General features: G+C 38.9%; 1 protein-coding gene across 12 annotated transcripts in view; it reads right to left on the reverse strand.

Annotated features, from left to right (window-relative positions):
* Positions 1-322: 322 nt before the first annotated feature.
* The window catches only part of CDH18 (cadherin 18), a 787,224-nt gene continuing 767,385 nt past the window's right edge, over positions 323-20,161 (reverse strand). For all 12 annotated transcript variants that reach the window (XM_072998510.2, XM_078391717.1, XM_078391712.1 and 9 more), the window contains 2 exons: positions 7,167-7,418; positions 323-1,110 (listed from right to left, as the gene is read on the reverse strand). In XM_072998510.2, coding sequence (XP_072854611.2) covers positions 620-1,110; positions 7,167-7,418 — 743 coding nt within the window. In that variant the 3' untranslated portion in view covers positions 323-619. The remainder of the gene's footprint in view (positions 1,111-7,166; positions 7,419-20,161) is intronic.

Genomic DNA, 20,161 nt, shown 5'->3' on the forward strand with positions numbered 1-20,161 from the left:
CTAGGAAAGGCTGCACACCACAACAAGGGGCTGGTATTTAAGTAAAATCCAGCTGCATTTTAGTAAGGGAAGATAGCAATAAATCCTTCTCAAAGAACCAGAACTGCTTGCATGTACTGGAGCAGAAACAACCTCCCCATCACATTATCTTAAACCCCTAAACCTCTAAACAGAGTTAGACACTAACTCCAAAACCAATAAAGTTAGTTCTTACGAGTAAGCACCACTATTGACTCACTGTAGCTCTGGTATGTTTAGGGATAATGCAATAATATCGGTCATTGCTTGATTTACTTTAAGTATCTTAAAGTATTGTTACTGATACTGTACCATAGACTTTATTGGGCAATTAAAAATATACACAAAGGGACAATCTTTCTTGGGGGTACTTTTTCCCCCTCTTCAAAATTTGACTTTCTTCCCATTGAGGAACCCAGTTTCAAGTGTGAAAAGGGCACTTGTTTCTACAGTAACTGTGTAAATTTTGTGCAGTCCATTCGCAGTACTGTATTAATATATATATATTTATATCTTTCTCTCTTTGTTGATACCATTCTTGACATTTCCGAATTGCTTGGGGAACTAAAATGTTCCTTATTTGGATAATGATAAAAGGTAATTAAGTTGTTCTTTCAGATTCTATTTCACCATAAAGTTCAGCAAGCTTCTTAAACTCTGGTCCCCAGTCACCAAGGTAATTATAATCCTGGTCAGAATGTGTAGTAGCTGAATCCAAAGAGCTGATAGATCCAGCTTCTGACCTTTGACCCTCATAAGCATATGTCTGTAGAGAATCATATGGAGGCACACTAGGATCAAGGTCTGCCTCCACCAATCTTTGTTTAATAAATTGATGAACATCTATCCTGTCAAGGCTGGATGAAGCTGGATGCTTGGTTGCTGGCTTCACTTCAGGCCGGACATCCCTCCGATACTTCAGTTCTTCAGCAGCAGAGGGGTTCCGCAGAGCTGAGATGTCAAAAGCTTCTGTATCCTCTTCGCCTCCGCCCTCATCATCATATGTGACAACATTTTCCCGGACATCCTCCTCTGAAATGATCAGAGGCTCCTTTTTGCTGCGTCGCAGCGTGATGAAAAGGACCACAATCACTGACGAGAAATTCAGGAGAGGAAATTAGTAAGGCTGCTGGCTAATTAAATAATTTTGAGTTCATTAATCACATTCTTTTTAACAGATGTGTCCACTTATTCATTCACTGATTACACTGAAATAAATGTACATACTATTAACTGCTCAGAACAGGTTCCTCTCTGAGGTATGAAAGAAGGTGCAAGGTAAGCTACCATTTCCTCATAACCTCACATAATCCAAATACAGGACTTTAGAAGTATAATCTTGAATTTTATATGAATGTTTACTGAAAGTTTCGAATACCAGTATGTTACAAACATCAACAAATTTTATCTAAATCCACATAAATAATCAGATTTCCCAAATTCTAAGTTTACTGGCTGATCTTTGCCATGTTTTCTCTTTTGGCTATTTGCTATATTGCCATTTCATTCAACTTGGGGACAGTATTAACTAGAAAGTTCTGTTTTAGCTGTTTTTCTAATGAAGCCAAGATGAACTTTCCACAACAAAATTACTTTGAAATGACACTTCAAGAAAAATTGAAACTTGACACAGAGGGATTACATACACATCCCAGTTGTTCTTGGTTTTGCCCACTCCCAGCAACCATAGATATGATCCTCTTCTGGGAAAATCTAGCAGTTGTAATTTTGCATGAGGGAAGTTGCTCTTTGGAATTTGCTTGTAATTTATGTACACTTCTATTTTGAAAAGCCAGTAAATGGCATTTTGAATCATAGAGAAGCAGAAGATTCACATTCATTAACTGGTGGTGTTGTTTAATTTTTTTTGAAGTGTTTAAACAACAAACAAATCTTCTGCTTCTCTATCTATGATTCAAAATGCCTGAAAATGGCCCAATATTACTACACATTATTGTGTCTATGTTGCCAGCTGGAAAAACTTTACAAAGCAAAGGACAGCCTGAATGTTGACACCAATAACAGCAGTCAAGATGGTCTCCTGAACTCACTACTATTCACAAAGCGATGCCAAGAAGAGGAATATCCTAGAACTTGACTGCTTTTTTTCATCAGTAAACTACTTCTCACTCAAACACAAAGCAACTGTGTTTTTCAACAAGATCATTAGATGAGTACTGCTTGGAAAATATGGATGGCCATATGTGATGAAACCTCTGCTTCCAGAGAAGGCAACTGACAGGGTCTTATACATTGAGATGATCAGTCATACTCTGGAGTTGAACTGGCTTTTGAACTGATTGCAGATGTGTATGGAGATAGGTGGCTTTGATTCACATTTCAGATCTTGGATTCTGAAGATTAAGAGGATGGAGGTCTTTGCGTATCTGCATCAGGGACCTTACTTTCTTTGCTGAAACATGGTGCCAGCTGAACTTGATCTTTACCGCTGCTCTTGTTTTTGAATCTGGATACTGCCAATATTTCAAACACAAGGTGATGATTCATAAATTTTGGTATTAAGCAGGAGACTGAGAGACAATATTTGCTGTTGCCTTCAATTTACTATAGAATAGCAAATCAGCATATACAAAAAGTGTGGGGTGTTGAACTTGATTTAATATAATTTATTCTATCCAAAAGAGACAGCCAGTTAAATGCCTTAATTTAAACCATTTTACTTCTCTCTCATGGGTTCAAGGAAATCTCCAGCAAGTATGGTTTTGCAAAGAAAGACCCCAGAGAGTGTTTTAAAATATAAAATTATAACAAGTATCTATACTTTTCCTTAAGCCTTCTCTCGAATTCTGAATGTGTTGAGCATAAAAGAATATCAGCCCAGAACGAGCATAGCTCGGTACAGATGACTGGGAGTATTATACACTGGCTTGCATGGGGCACAAGTACTCCAAATTCATGTACACTGCTTGGGGATGAACAATCCAGGAACCTCCCATTGCACAGACATGTACTTGAGTGCATACAGTAAATCTGAAATACTTATTTCTTCTAGGTATTTTGATTACCTTTTTTGTGGCTCCAAACAACACATACCTAGAAAATTTGTTGAAAAACAGGCCTAACTGTTGCTTTGTATTTGAATAAGAAGAGGTTAACTGATGGGTAAAAAATGAGTCAGCTTCTGGGCTTTTCCCTTGCTTGGTGTTACTTTGTGAACGGGAGTAAGCACAAGAGGGTATCCTATAGACCGTCTTGACTGCTAACATTGATGTTGTCAACATTCAGAGTACTCTTTGCTATGTAAAGCTCAGCATCCTTTTTTTTTTTACTGACAATGTGGGTATGACACTGCAGAGCAATATCAGGCCATTTCTTGGCACTTGAACTATGGATAGAGACATGCAATAGCCCACATTCATAAACCAGAGGGTTTTTTAAAAAAATAATTGAATTGTGAATAACAGTCATCTTTAATACTTTTCATTATGTTCTCCTTTTACAATTACACACTAAGCCCCAAATAACTTAACTTCCCAAAACTATTCGCCAAAATTGGGTCCCAGCAGCCACTTATTAAATGCTTTAATTTATGACTAAAATAATCAAAGGATATTGCCTCAGAAATTAGATTCACAACTGACAGAAAAGACTGTCTGGCATTTAAGTTCAAGTCTTTCTACTTTATAAAAATGTCCTCTTTTACTATGTGCCATGAAGTCTCAACTGACTTACAGCAACCCTAATAGGGCTTTCAAGGTGAGTGAGATATTTAAGGCGTATCTGTGAAGATTCTCAGTCATCTAGGTGAGGTTATCTAGGAGATGAGTCATGGCAACTGGACTTCTTATCAGGTTGAAATGTGTTGCCACTCATCCAAGTATAGTACTTTCTTCAGTCTGAGCAGAAATCCCTGATATATCCTCCAGGTTGGTTTCACTTTCCCCTGATCTGAATAGGCTTATTAGATGGACAAAGCACTGGTGTGAGGGATAATTCCACTTCTGCAGTCCTTCTCCACCCATGGGTCATTAACAGTGGTCTTTTTGGTGTGTGTGGTCCTGATCTTTCTGGGGACGGATGAAAGGGTAGCATGATAAATAGGAGACAGATTCTATTTAAGGCCTTCACCCCTGTTGAGTGAGAGATTTTCTATATGCACACACATGGCCTCCCTGACTCCGCCTCTCAAACCAACCATCTTCTTGGTCCAAAATGGGTACATCTTGGTCATCAAAAAAATTGACCAAGATTTAAGGAGTGGTTTACCAGCTCCACTCCCCAAGTGAGTTTCCATGTTCGAGTGGAGATTTGAACATAGGCCTCCTGAGTCCTAGTCCAACATCCTACCCATTACACTACACTGGATATCATCCACTTTTACTAGATAAAGGTACATAGTTCTACAATTAAACACTAAACATTTTCCACATATGCTAGAATACCACCAGAGGAGAAAAGGGGGAGAGCACTGAAAGCAAAACAATCCCAAGAGAGAAAGTTGATTCTCAAAGTGTTCCTGAATATTTAAATATATATATATATATTTTAGAAAACCACATTCCTGCCTTGGCCTTGAACTGATCATAAGACTGTGGACTTGGAAACATCATTTAGGAAATCTGATACTCTTTTTTTATGCAACTACATACATTAAATTTGTCAATAGAGTGTAACAGAAATATCCAAATTACCAGGATTCTCAGTGCAGACTGAGAAAAGTTTATCACTAATTGTATCAACACAGATATTGATAATAATTTCGTTGGTCCAGATAGGCGGGATAAAAATCAAATATATAAATAAATTAATAAATAATTATACAGTACTAGAATTTTTCAACTTCAGTCCACACTGCATTCCATTGATTTTTCTGGCATATGAGAATGGACTGGATCCATTTGATTTTATAATAGATATCAACTGAAGGAATATTTTTAATTGTTTTCTGACTATAGATACAACAATTAACACCTAATGATTTCCAAGAAATGTATAACAGTCAAACATACAACATAAAACAATATATGAAATCAAGCTATAACTAAAATAATCTACTATAAAATGTAGATGATTTGCACCAGGAGACCTTCAACAAGCAGCTACCTACAGATAAGAACTGAATAATTTTAATATAAAGCAGAAAAATGTTCCACAAGGAGGCAGCCACCACACTAATGAGAATGCCATCCCAAAGAAAGCAACATCTGTACTCAGGAGCAGACAGAATGGGAGTGAGGAATTTCCAGTATTGCCTAATGAGCTTTTTATTTCAAAACAGTTTCTTACCTAATTAATTTTTATTTATTCAAATGTTGTCATTCTCTCCACTGGGACTTGCCTGTAGTCTATTGAAAGGAATTGCTCCTTACCAGCAACCTCAAACCTCAAACTAACTTTTTTTAACCAGTTAAGGGAATAAGATTGTTAATAAAGATGCTTACCAAATATGTCAATAAATGACTGCTAATACAGATGCTTAAGAAATTTACATACATAGGTATATTCCTATTCCTCCTATCTGGATAAAGATTTGCTGGTTTTATTTTTAAAAGGAACACAATTAGATGAAGATGAACAGTGCAATATCATCCAAGGATGTTCTGGCTGCAAGGGAACTGAAAAATGCTGAATTGTTTTCTGCTGGCACCCTAATTTCCCTTGGGCAGCAGAAACCCCTTTGGCTGGCTGAATTCATAGGGCTCAGATTTGTCCGCCGAGGAGTCAAAATTGGTGGTAAAGGGGTGAAGCTGAAGCCAGATCCAAACGTCCTCCTGCCGAAGATTATAGTTACAATGGTGGTACATAGTTAGGTCAAAGTGTCAGTAGTCCTAAGTAATTTCCAACACTCCTAGGCTGGGAATTTGAATTTAGCATGAGCTCAGATGGCTTAATCTCAACTCAACTGGTCCTCAGTCAGTGCAGCCAGTTAGAATTGTACTCTTAGTCCCTTTCAGAATAGATTTGATGCAATCAATGAGACTTAAATTAGTAAAGATTAAATTCCAATTGGGAGTTTACTTTATGAAAGGATGGAAAATAAATTGACATTATCTGTTTTAGAACTCAGGCTATCCAAACCATGTAAAAATGTGTGCACAGTTCTTAGTTTCTCAACAAGGGGAGCAACCCGCAAATGTCAAGTGTCCACTTTCTTTTTAAATTTCAAACAAAGAAATGCGTACAACAAAAAAAGTGTAAATTCAAGTGTAATTCAAAAATGTGTACAAGTATGTTTAGTCAGCAGGTGACACGCTGACAAGTGGCTGCTTTAGGAAAGATACAAAGCAATTGCCAATGTATTCCCATGAGGGGTATTAGGTCTTAACCTAATATGAAGCAAAAACAGAAAGAAACCAAAGATGGATTGAGACTTCGGAGATTTTCACATTCCTAACTCTAGGCAGATCTAAGTATGGATTAATTCCATCATATATAGATCCCACTGATAATAGTGTTTCTGTTTCAAAGGGAGTTTACACTCAAGACTTGTAGTACTGCAAACACAAGCATACCTACCTTCTTATACCCTGTATTGCATGAATGAGATACATGGAATCTCAGTCAAAGAAGAATATTAGCTCATGGTTACATTTCAAATTAGCCTGAACACATAAGAGTGTTCAAAGGACATGGATCTCCAATGTTTATCTAATGGAATCCTTTGCTTGCCACCTCAGTCCTTTGCCCTTCTTGATGACACTTTGTGCTGTTATCAGCTTATCCCACAGAAGTAATTAGCAAATGGCTTTCAAATGGTTCAGATAGTGCTTCTGGCAGAGAAGTCTCTTAAAAAAAAGAGGGAGAGAGACGGAGAGAAGTTTCTCTTCATCTCTTCTTCTTCTTTCATTTTCCCCAAGAGAACTGGATAAGGAACTTGAGCTAGTGGTTTCCTGAAATCTTCCTCAATTACCTAGGTAGATTGACAATGCTAATTACTCCCTGACCTCTGCAAAATTAATTCCATTGGATGCCAGGAATTCAGCCATCTGCTTTAAAGGCTTTTTAGTCCTATTAATTTGAGCTCAAGCCTTTTTAAAAATATATATCAAAGCTTTCTATTTCTAATTACCTCTTATCATAAGCAATTTTTGGTTGGAAATGACATTATATTTAAAAGCCATAATGCTGGTGTGATCATGGGAAGGCTGTGGAAAGGACACCAGTATTTAATCTGGAGGGTGTCTTACCCAGGAGGAGGATGACGCACAGCAGGATTGCAATTAAGGCCCCTGTGCTCAGTCCAGCAGACGAGAGGAAGGCTTCTGCATGGCAGGTCCTCACACGCCCATCTCTCTCACACGCGCAGACCCGTATCACAAGAGTGGCACTGCTGCTGAGTGAAGGGACCCCTCCATCAGAAACCACAATGGGAACGTAGTATACATCCTGGATAGTTCGACTAAATCTTCTCCGTCGGGTGAGGATACTCGCTGTGTTATCTATGGAAGCAAAATGTAAGTCACAGTATTTTGGTTGTTTCATTTATAACCTACCTCTTCTTCAGTGAAAGCAGAAAAATATGGTAAACCTGTCTCTCCTGAAGCCGAGTTCAACATTCTAACCATGCTGGTTTTGTTACACCATGGCCATAGTGGCTTAGGGATGTAAAGAACACTCACTAAATTATGTTTTAGTCTTGATTTAGGCTGTTTTAATTTTCAATACTCCAAAAAACCTCCAGTTTATGAACATGTGATATTGAGCTTCTCTATCCATGATCCAAAATGCCAGGAAATGGCCCAATTTTGCTGCAGAATACTGTGATTGTGTTGCCAGCAGGAAAAAATTATGCAAAGCTTTAATTCAGCAAAAGGCAGCCTTCATGTTGACATCACCAATAGTAGTCAAGACGGTCAACACATACCCTCTTGTGCTCACTACCATTCATAAGGTGACTCAGCTTTATATTGGTCTCAGCTTTTCAGACTCTGTATAAATTCCTTCCTCCTTTTTCTTTAGTATTCATCAAAAAAAAAAAAACTGGCCAAAGGGCCAGCTGAGGAGCAGGGGGGGGCTGCCGTTGTTTGTGCATGGAAGAAAATAAATGCCGCCCCCAACATGGCATCTGTTAGATAGAGGTAGCTATATAAGATCTATATCTGCACACCAGCAATAACTTCCTGGCAACCATGATGATTGATTTCTAGATAAATTTGAGGCATGCGAGATCCAACCAAAAAAGAAGACCCCCAAGATCTCAGGAGGTAGAGTAGAAAGAGCTAAATATATGTGTAGAATTTCTCCCACTGAACTAAGTGGGATTGAAAAGCACTGAATTTTACCTAGATTTTATCTGGTAAGGACTAATAAATGGGGCTGTTCAAAGTAGCCTGTGTTTTGTCCCTGCTTTTTACTTATCCCTTTTGCAGCTTCTTTCACTTTTCAGAGATGGCTCAATAGTTTTCTCATTATCTGCTTGCAATCTCCCCTCTTTTACCACTATGCATCTTTTCACTGGGTGTGGAACTGCCATCATCACCATCTCATCCTCTGCGATAGAAGATAATGCTTCCCTCCCCATTGGCATAGAGTAGCCTGCTGGCCAGCAGCATTACTGTGTTCAGTGGGGAAAGAAACTCTACCATCATTTTAAGGGAGCATGCATGATACTGTATTGAGGGGGCATCACTCTAATTATGACCTCAAGCAGTGGAAGTGCTTGAACAGCTGTGATTTCACATGCCACGTAACATGTGTATACAGAGTGTTCCATGCACTGCATACCTAATTCTTTTTAGAAGAAAACTTGTACTGTTGTGCACAGGTTTTAAATATGGCAGTTTTGTGCATTGACAGCATGGTGAAACTGCAGATTTTTATGTTGGTATTCCCACCAGCCCCTTATTTTGATAAACAATTTTTTATTGTAGAACCTAGCAATGCAGAAACTTCGGATTTGCAAATTCATCATATGTTTATCAGAAATGGGAAGGAGTGAATTTTAAATTGGCATCCTTATCTATAACTTGACGTCTTATGAAATTGATCCATCGCCACTTCAGTTACAGCCCTGCATCATTATTATAAGTATCAATTGAGCCTCATATAAGCTGTATCTATAGCAACACCTGCTGCTTTCCCCCAGTCACTTGTATAATGGGCAGAGCTGGAAAAATGAGTGGAGATTATGATTGGAGGATTCTGGGAGTTGCAGTAAAAATAGTATATTTCTCAAACTTTGATTATATATCAAATTATATATTTTTCAAACTTTGATATTGGACTGGGCTCCTGGAAGCAGATGGCACAGATTCAATTTTCTTCAGCAATTGGTATGAAAAAGTTTTTCTTCGGGAATTGTCCTAAGGCTTTTCTTACTACCACATTATAGCTAGGTACTAAATGACAGCCTTAACTATCAGCATTCTGACTATTTTTGGACAATATAGAAATATTGATGGAGAGCCTCTGTAACATCTATAAGTTCATCTTCTCATCTTCATTATATGAAAGATATGCATTCAGAATACAGTATACAGTTCTTTGGGAGACATATTAAATACAAGAGAAGAGAAGCACTAGCTCAAACAAAGGATTTATCTAGTTCAGCATTTTGCTTCCCTAGTTCCCAGTTAGAGGCCTCTGGAAGCCCACACGAAGGGTTTGAGTACAGTCTTGCTTGTATTTACCAGCAATTGATACTGAACAACATATTAAGGCACATTTAACCATTATGATTAGAGATGGGCATAATTGAAAAATGAATCACCAAATTCATTCAAAAATTGGTAATTTGTTGATTCATATTCATACAAATCAATGCCCTGACAAATGTGAATCAATGAACTTTTAATGATTTTGGATTTGTCGGTTCATTGGGCTATAAAATGCCCCTCTGGTACCCAGAGACACCAAAATGATAGAGAAGCTTCCCCCAACTCTCCTCTACCGTTCCTCCAATTTTGGTGAAGATTGGGTTTCCCCAAGCCAGCTGCTAAAGGGCACTTTCCTGAGGGGGGTGTCCACTTTGTGAGTGTATAACTCAGATGCCTAAAACATCTGAATCACAAATTTGTTGATTCACCAAAAAAATCCATGATTTTTTTATTTGTGATTTATCGAGCCTGACAAACCACAAATCAAAATGAATTGCCATTTCTAATTATGATCAGAGATTAGAAATAACAGGTAGGATTGGATAATAAGGGGACTAACTTTACATTTCACTTTTAAATTGACAAGACCAATTCCAGTTGTCATTGGCATAATGAGTAATCAATTTTGACTCATTCCTTTATAATTATTCTACCTCTGACTGCAGATCAGAGACAAAGAGCTATTTAAAGTTTGGGAAAGTTCTGAAGCCATACGAGTGCTGGTTTAATATGAAATTAAAGCTCTGGTTCACAAGTGGAAATAACAAGTTACATTTCCCACTCACCTTAGCTAAATGAATAAATGCGGTGTTCTAAAAATAAAGTTTGAAAATCAATGTTAATGAGTCTTAAAGTCACTAAATATTAATTAACTAAATATTATTATTGTTACGCTTCTGTTGACAGCATATGCATTTATACATTTTCTTCTACAGAAGGGAAGCATCCAAACGCTTTTTAAAAAATATTTGTTTAGAAAGAATGATTCTTACTCTTGGACTTCAACTCCCATATGCCCTAGCTCACTGGTTCTTAACCTTGGGTTACTCAGGAGTTTTGGACTGCAACTCCCAGAAGCCTTCACCACCAGCTGTCCTGACTGGGGTTTCTGGGAGTTGCAGTTCAAAAGCATCTGAGTAACAAAGGTTAAGAACCACTGCCCTAGCTAATGCTTCACCCTTCAGGGAGGTGCAGCCAAACCTTGGAAAGCTGTTTGTGGAACCAATAATTCTTTAGCCATTTTCATATAAATGTTTATAGCACATCGCCATACACAATTTGGTATAGAACAGTGCTTCCCAACCTTGGGTACCCAAATGTTCTTGGAGTACAACTCCCAGAAACCCTGGCCGACACATCTTGTAGTGAAGGCTTCTTTGAGTTTTAGCCCAAGAACATCTGGAAACCCAAGATTGGGAACTATTGCTATAGAATGAGTAAAACGAATGAAAATGGAGAGAAATGACAGGTATCCTCCTGGGGAGGCTCTCTGAGTTGGGTATCGGTGGCTTGGCTCTGGCCTGGTTCCGTTTCGTCTTGGAGGACCGCCCCCAGAGAGTGCAGCTTGGGGAGAGTATTTCGGCTCCGTGGAGTCTCAATTGTGGGGTTCCACAGGGGTCAATCATTTCCCCAATGCTGTTTAACATCTATATGAGGCCGCTGGGTAGGGTCATTAGGGGGTGTGGAGCATCATGTCATCAATATGCTGATGACACCCAGCTCTACATTTCCTTTTCACCAACTGCAGGTGATGCCGTCCTGTCCCTTCAGCGCTGCCTGGGGGCCGTACAGAAATGGATGCAGGAGAACGGGCTGAAGCTGAACCCAGACAAGACGGAAGTTCTAAGGGTGGGTCACTCTGTGGATGGTGGCTTGGGAAACTCCCTCATGTTTGGGGGGGTGGCCCTGGCCGCGAAGAGTGGGTTCCGCAGCCTGGGGGTACACCTGGACCCGATGCTCATCATGGAAACGCAAGTGGCATCGGTAGTCCGCACCACCTTTTTCCACCTTTGGCAGATTGCCCGGCTGCGACCTTACCTAGACAGGGGGGCGCTCACTACCTTAGTACATGTGCTCGTAATTTCTAGATTAGACTACTGTAACACACTCTGCGTGGGGCTTCCTTTGAAGCTGATGCGGAAACTTCAAGTGGTGCAGAATGTGGCGGCCAGACTCCTTACTGGAATGAGAAAATATCAACATACCTCTCCTACTCTGGCCATGCTGCACTGGCTGCCCATCCGTTTCCTCATTGACTTCAAAGTGTTAATGCTTACATATAAAGCCCTAAACGGGTTAGGACCTCGATACTTGGCGGAACGCTTACTCTCAACTAGCTCTACCCGTGTCACCTACGCGAGCCAGGAGGTGAGGCTGAAGAGCCTGACGCTGAGGGAGGCCTGGAAGGAAAGAACTAGAAACCGGGCCTTCTCGGCGGTGGCTCCTCACCTCTGGAATAACCTACCTCCGGAGATTCGCGCTGCACCTTTGCTGGGTACTTTTAAGAACCAACTAAAAACGTGGATGAATAGACAGGCCTTCCCTTCCAGTTAATTCCTGTCCTCTTTCCTTTTTTTTTCCTCTTTATTTGATTTATTTTGTATTTTTCCCATTGCAAAATCATTTAATTAATTAATTGTTGTAAATTTTTCTTGAATTTGTTATGTTGTAAGCCGCCTAGAGTGGTCGAAATGACTAGATAGGCGGGGTATAAATACAATTAATAATAATAATAATAATAATAATAATAATAATAATAATAATAATAATAATAATAATAATAATAATAATAATAATAATAATAATAATAATAATAATAATAATAATAATAATAATAATAATAATAATATCTGTCATAGATCTTCTGCTTCACAGATATTTCTGGTCACTGTAACCAGTTTCCTAAGATATGCATCATCTTCGTGCAAAAACCATGCAAGGAAAACTACTGGCTTCCATTCTGGTATAGACAGTGTACTTTTTGAAACCCTATTAGAAATAGTGAATAATGTTTTCTGCATCTGAAGCAATCTGAAATAACTAGCTTTTGACATCAAGCCAAAGAGGAGGAGGAGGAGGAAGCCTGAATAAGTTGCATGGCCCTCAAGAACATATATTTCTGTATAACAAGTTTCTTGTATGCAGCAAAATTGTTGTATGCAGTAAAATAAAACAGTGCTAACTGTATTACAACTCTCTCTGAAATCAAAAGACAGATTATTTAATTTGCAGTGCATGAAATACAGAGAAAAATGATGTTGACTGGAGAGGTGGTGCTGACAGCCCTTCACAGTTATATACCAACAATGATTAGCTTTGGTTAGGAGAGCTATGCAAATCATGCAAGCTTAAACAGCTCAGAAATCTTTCTCAAGAGGCTGGTTTTCTTCATATCCAGATTTCTAACAGCATTTTTGCCAGACTGTGTTTTTTAACTGTGAGATTTTCCCACCAACATTCTGGGTGTATAGGAAACTGGTCACTATGATCTGAAAGAGCCATGCAAGAGAAGAAGCTTCTCCAAACACTGATGTTCTCTACGTACTTCCAACAGTGGTTTATGTGCTTAAGCAGTTTGCGTGACAAGATAAATTTTGGTTTTCTATAAAGTTTGTGTTATTGGTAGTAGATGGGATTTTCTTTGTCAATGAAATCATATACTGCAGGGCTATCAAAGCCAACCTTCCATTTCAGAGGCAAAATTCAATTGATAAAAACAAAAACCACACAAACATAAAACAACCACCTGTCCATGTAAGGTCAATCGTATAAGCAGTTTTGCTGGCAGTCCATGCCTGGGCATTAAATTATGCTAATCAAATGACTTAAACATGTTATTTTTTAAAACTGTTAACAATAACGAAGTAATGTTTACTAGCAAATTAATTTCCAGACCTCAAGTTTTAACCTCTGCTGTGGTTTTCTCATTAGCTCAGATTTCCATTAAACGGAAAATCTGATGTGCAGACTGGCAAGAATTCATACAAAAGAGGAGCTCTGCTTTTCAGAATGCCCATGGTTCCTATAAAAAGTAACCATCCCTAAAACCAATGAAAGATTGTTGGAACTACCTCAAAAATAGTGAATTAATTTTCAAGCTCAATATTAAGGAAACAGACTGACATTCTAAGCAGACATTCCAGGCTTGCTAAATTCCTCAACCTTGTTGATTAAGATTCTCTTGACACAACAAGACAACGAGGAATTTTCAAGTGCTACAGAATTTCCTGCCCGCAGCGTGACACTGAGAGAAATTATCCATACTCCATCTAGGTCTACATCATTTGTGCAAAGTATCTTTGTGCAAAACCCTTTGTTTGATAAATTGGGACAGATCATCCAACCAAGGCAGAGAATGTGAAACGTACACTCCGAATTTGTCCATGTTGCCTGCTTTCTGTAACTTGACTTTAAAAACCAGATCTGGCACAGACATCCACTGTGACTTTTTCACTATTCACAGTATATTGGTGCATATCCTGCGGAAGACTAGGGTATGTCAAAAGTCAGCATTTAAAAAAAAAGAGTGGTCTAATAATGGAACCACCTGCCCTTGTTTCTGTATTGTGTAAGGACCACACAGCTTTGTTTGTTTGGATTTTTTTCTGTGAAAAGCTATTGTCATAGCACACACAGAACAACCAAAGAAGAACTGATAATTGTATAAAAGGATGCAAATGTCCTATTGTGATACTAATTATTAAAAGCCCAAGCAACAAGCAGCCCACTGCAGCTTTGTGCAATTGTGCAAAATATTTTCACCACTGTGAGGCCTCGGAGTGATAGCAGGACAAAATATCTCACTATTGTGTAGGATAAAAAGTTTGCTATTTCACAGACTTATATAAGATTGATAAGCAAGGAGTTGCATCCATATTGAAGATCAGTTACAGGCACTGTGTTGAAAGTCTCTCCTTGGAAAATTTCAAACATTTTTTATTCCATCAGACATGAGGAACAATTTCCAAGAAGTTCTCACAGATGTAGTTCAGAATTCTTGAGTATATTTGTGAATGTGTCCTATCATTTCCACCCATCATAGTACAGACGTTTTTTTTCCTCAACTTCCCTCATTTTACTGGGAGGTAAGAGGTCATAACAGTTTCCAAGGAGCTTTTTTTCAAATGAGGAAGCATGGAAAGCTGTGGAAGTTCTGAGGTAATGGAGAGTTGTGGAATAGAAAGAGAGAAAAAATGGAGCCCCATGACACCTTCAAACTTAAAAACACCACTGAAAAAATTCTAATGGGCTCCAAGAATAAGCCGGAGTGGGGTGGAGAAAATTCTTTCCTGGGAAAATAAAACTTCTGGGAAATTTGGAGGTTGAACCTTCAGATTTTTTCCTGTACTGGTCACACCACCACCATTCTTGATACCTGCCATAAGACTAACGGGGAAGAAGCTATATTATAAGCATTTATAGTAGAAACAACATTTATCAGTTTTCCAAATGAAGGGTACATTGCAATAATCAATGGGGAGGAAAATCAGATGTTAAAACAATCATCAATCTTTCTCCACTTGTGAGAACGCCTCTGCAAACCACAGAAGGAATATATATAATCTGCTTTGACCCTTTGAAGAGGTAATGGAAGACTGACAAATTATGGCAGATAAGGCTATGAATGGTTACTAGACATAACGATTGCATGTTTGCCTCCAGAAACAGAAATTTATTCCTCTGCATATGAACTTCTGGGAAGACCAGTGAAACCGCAGTTTGGCATTTATGTCTGCTTGAAGGCTTCCCCGAAGTATTTCCTTTTCTAATGTATGAAACAAAATGTTGGTCTAAATAGGCTTTTGCTTAAGGGATTTTATTATGTTAATATGGCTTAAATGAGAATCCATTAGATCCCAACATCAGATTCTTGAAGTTCTTTTTTATCTTCCAAATATAAGAGGGTAAATAGATGCAGTTGTGTTTTGCCTCATGGGAACCTATTACAAGAAGATACACTCCTGAGAATAAAACTATATTTGATAAGATGCTCCAGTAATTCTGTTGCTGTAGGAATTTATCTGGGCTGATACACCAGGTATTCCTTTTACATCTGATCAGGAAAGTATAACCTCCTTCTCACTCTGCTTGACATAAATCTAACAAAAAAAAAAAAAAAAAAAACACGAGTGATCCAATGTACTGAGTACAGCAACCTTGACAAAAATGCAGTTACAAAAACAGAGAGCCATGCTGTGGAGGAGATAAACAAGTGAGCCTGAGTGGAAGAAGGTTTAAATTCACAAAGAAGGTATGAGGAGCCATCCAGTAATGATAGAGGAACTTAAGCACAGAAGATTATCTGCAAAGCTGCCAAGGAAGAAGGGCAGTGAACAACTGAAATACGAGTGCAGGTATGTAACAAAGAAGCAGATAAAAGCTAAGGAGAAAAAGAATATTCTGAAAGCGGAACTACAAGCTGGGGGTGGAAATGAAAAGCATATAAATGGAAAGGATGCAACAGAGCTTGGCAACCTTACTTTTTTTTGGATGGCAACTGACCAAATAACTCAGCCAGCATGGTCAGGCTAGCTGGGTATCCTGGAAACAATAGTACAACACATCCAAGTTCCGAGATAAAAGACAACTGTTGTAAATCTGGAAAGCTTTGTAAAATCTTGGAAATTCACACAAATCACAGATACTGAAAAATATAGGGTCCCTCATTGTTTTGTTTTGCTTTAAATGGGCAACCTTCCAGAATATGCAAGCCACAGTGACTGTTTTTCCGAAAGACCTGGGCTGCTGAATCACCTGCCAGTCAAAGACATTCTGCAATGATAGAATGCTAGACCACTTTGGAGCCTAATCATTCATGTATTGTTCAAAATCCAAGGGTTTTTCTACATATTACCACAAAACGCCAACACAAGAGGATAAGAGAAAACCTGTTTTCTGTTCTATTTTTCTTTTGTTCTTACTATGTGCAGTCAAGTCAGAACTGACTCCTAGTGAAACTAACAGGGCTTCTAAGGTAAATGAAGTATTTAAGGAATGGTTTTACCAGTTCCAACACACACACCCCGTGAGATTCCAGGGCAGGGCCAGGAAACTGAACCCAGGTCTCCTAGTCCATGACTCTATCCATTGTAACACACATTTTTCTTTTATACAGAGTTTAAGTTTGATCAGCTCTGCTTGTGTTAGGTGTTTAACTGGTTTCAGCTTTCGAAGACATTGTGATTAAAAATGTACACACAGAGATGTATATCTTCACATTTGTTTGTGTAACATTTGCTCAACTGAGAGTTGGTAATTTATCTTGCCCATTTTTTTACGTGCATTTATAAGAGTGAGAAATATTAGGTTGGATCCACAGGTACAGGAGGTATCAACCCACAGAATTAGGCATGTGGGGGAAAAAAGACCCTCACATCTTTTCTTATTTCCAAGAGACTCCAAAGCCATTCCAAAAAAAATATTTTCAGGACATGCTGCTGAGTGGAGTAGATTGTAGCTTGTTGGATGGATGATGAGGAAAAGCAAGTTCTTGAAAGATAGGCCACAACATTTCCTTGAGTAGGACAAGAGATGTCTCATTCACCAAGTCAGCCCTTCTCCCCACAACCCACTCCACTCAAGAAATTCCCAACAAGGGAGAATTTCTAGTAGACTCTAAGGGCTGATGGAAAACAGTGTGGGAAAGTTAGCTTCTGTCTCCTCCTTCTGAAAACATATATTTTGATTCAACTCACTGTTATACTCATTAATGATCCGGAGAGAACTTTTTTTCCCAGGCAAGTCTGCTACTCTTTTCACAATGTTCTTCTAGTATTGCTATGCTCGTTTGTTCGTTAATTTCTGAAAATGGTTGGGAACATTTAAAACAATTGGAACTTCTTTTGCTCATCAAGGTACTGAAGGACTTTGGCGAGATTGTAAAAGAAAAACAAGAGCATTAAAACACACCCTTCCTTTTCTGTGAGAACCAGATACTGCTGTCATGTTGTTGTTGCTGCTGTTTATTTATCTATGCATTTATTTAAATATTGACATGTTTTGGAGGATAGGTGGAATATAGATATACGTCTTTTCTGGTGACAGTGGAAGGGAGATTTCCTTCTATTTTTTTCATCCCTCAACCTCTCTGGCTAATGGAACACTGCTATAGCAGCACTTCATGTGCTAAACCAAATGGCAACACAGGCAGTTGCAGTGTATTTCCAAAAGAGTAAGAAATTCCTCAGCTGCCTTAGTGAATTCTCCCCACCCATTTTTCTTCCAAAGCATTTAATCATCCCTGATCTCAGTGCAGACAGCCTGAACAGTGTACTCTGGAGGAGTATATTGTACACTCCAAACATGCTTGCTAAAATAAATGTTTTAGTCTTAAAAGAACCAAAAGACTCTTGCATTTTTCCTTGTATACTGCTCTTGTGTCATGCCATCTCCCCGCCCTGTCATAAGGAATTTCACTGAGATTGTTAATGGCTAATTAGTTCTGACTGTGCGACCACAGAAAGACAGACTGAACCTTCAACGGGCAAGACTCACCAGAACAAACAAACCTAGAACACACACAAGATCCAAGCATAAATATCATCTCCTGTCTTTAATCATAAATGTCACCAGAATGGCTGCAGCATCCTTCATGAGTGATGTACGTTCATATTTAGTGTTTAGGGTTTTGTGCAAGTTTGTGTTATTTTTCAAGAAATATTAAAATCCTACACATTTTTTTAGCACATCAATCAACATACATATCTGAAAATGCACAAAATTGTGCCCAGCAGGGAACATCCCATATGGCTGAAGCAGCTTTCTATGATTCAGTGGAACATCCCTTTCTTTTCTATCCCGCTACATCCCTGTTTCTTCTCAAACCTGCTTTAGAGGTTTTCTAATCTTCTGGGAGAGATTTGGGGTATGGCGAGTGGAGAATGCAAGAGGGATAGGCAATCTGTTCTCTGTAATGTCTATTCTACTAATGAAAAAACACAGTCAGATACCATGTAAGCCCTATTTGATCATGACAGAAGTGTGCACAATCTACACATGATGCACAACCTCACATCCTCTATCATTGCTTTTATTATGCAAAAACAATTATCTGGGAAATCTGTTCTATCCAGGCAGGCTTTTCCTGTGAGCCAAAACCCCATTTTTTAGAAGTTTTGGCCCATGTAGCAAGGCTTCATGGATAGCAGTCTCTCTTTCTCTTCAGATAATTACTTTCAAATGATGAAAGTGATGATGGATGGGAGAAAGGCTGGTGCTTCTCATTGAATCCTGCAGCCCCATCAGATCTCTCAAAACCCTTTCAAAGGGCAAGCAATAATGGAAAAAAAAAACATTCATTGCAACTGGAGGGGGGTTATATATTCATACCCTTATTTGGAGATGTAGCTAATGTCAACAGAAGCTGGATCTTAAAATGCAACATTCAAACATGTTTTGTCAATCATCATAAATTATTATTAGGTACTATTATAAAATTGCCACTTTAGTGAATAGATTTTTATATTGAAAGTGAGTTAATGCCACATTTCACTGTTTAATGTTCTATTAAAGTATGTAAAATGTAACAAATGTAACATAATGCACCTATTTTGCTTTTTCCTTATCATTCTGTCTTTGGTTTGAGAATGTCAGCTCTGCCTGTGCTTGTCGCCGAGCGGAGCTCCTTTGCCCTCCCCTCGGGATAGCGCAAGACACGCTATTCTCACAGTTACCCGGGGGGAGCTCAGCCTCTTTCGAGGCTTGCATGGTCCATTATTTAGATGATTTTCTTTTTTGTGGTGCAAAGGATTTTCTTTTTGTGGCCTATATCAATTGATCATCTACAACAATTTAGCGTTTTTCTTTTTTCGAAAGGGCATGGCACCCAGCTCTATTCAGGGCAAGATGTCAGTGTTGGCATTCCAGGCTAAGCCCCTTGGAGTAGCTGATTCCACAGGGGACTTTAGAATTCATAAGATGATTGAAGGATGGAATATGGAAAGAATTAGAATGCCCAATGATAAGTCCCCTTTTTCTCCAGCCATACTGATAAGGGTTGGTGAATCATGGGGCAGCATTTGTAGTGAGATGTACGAGGCTTCCCTCTTTCAGGCAGCAACACTTTTGACACTTTTTAGCATTACATATTAGTGAGGTTGTGGCAACTGGCAAGCATGACACATCACAAATGACGTTCCAACTTGCAGATGTCACAATGGGCAAAGACAGGCTACAATTACATATCCGGAGAGCTAAAACAGATCAATTAGGGAAAGGAGCCTTTATCTCACGAGGGACTTGCTCCATTTTAGAAATATGCCTAGTTAGGGCACTAGAGGATCACCTTAAGAAAAGGGGAGAAGATCAGGGCTACTTATTTTGTCACAGTGAAGGCACCCCATTGACAAAATACCAATTTTGGGAGGTAACTGGAGTTGCTTTGGAACAAGTGGGTATGGCTGGATGGTGCTTTGGAACCCACTCATTTTGCACTGGGGCAGCATCTACTGCCGCCATGCTAGGTTATGGTCCAGAGGAGGGCAGGAAGGTGGGGAGATGGTCCTCCCATAGATACAAACTTTATGTGCGGGACTTGCCACAGCTGTAGGCTGCTGCCAGGCTCTTTGTCTCTTTCTTTCAGATGCAGA

This window comes from Pogona vitticeps, chromosome 4 (genome assembly GCF_051106095.1).
Source record: "Pogona vitticeps strain Pit_001003342236 chromosome 4, PviZW2.1, whole genome shotgun sequence".
Lineage (NCBI taxonomy): Eukaryota > Metazoa > Chordata > Lepidosauria > Squamata > Agamidae > Pogona > Pogona vitticeps.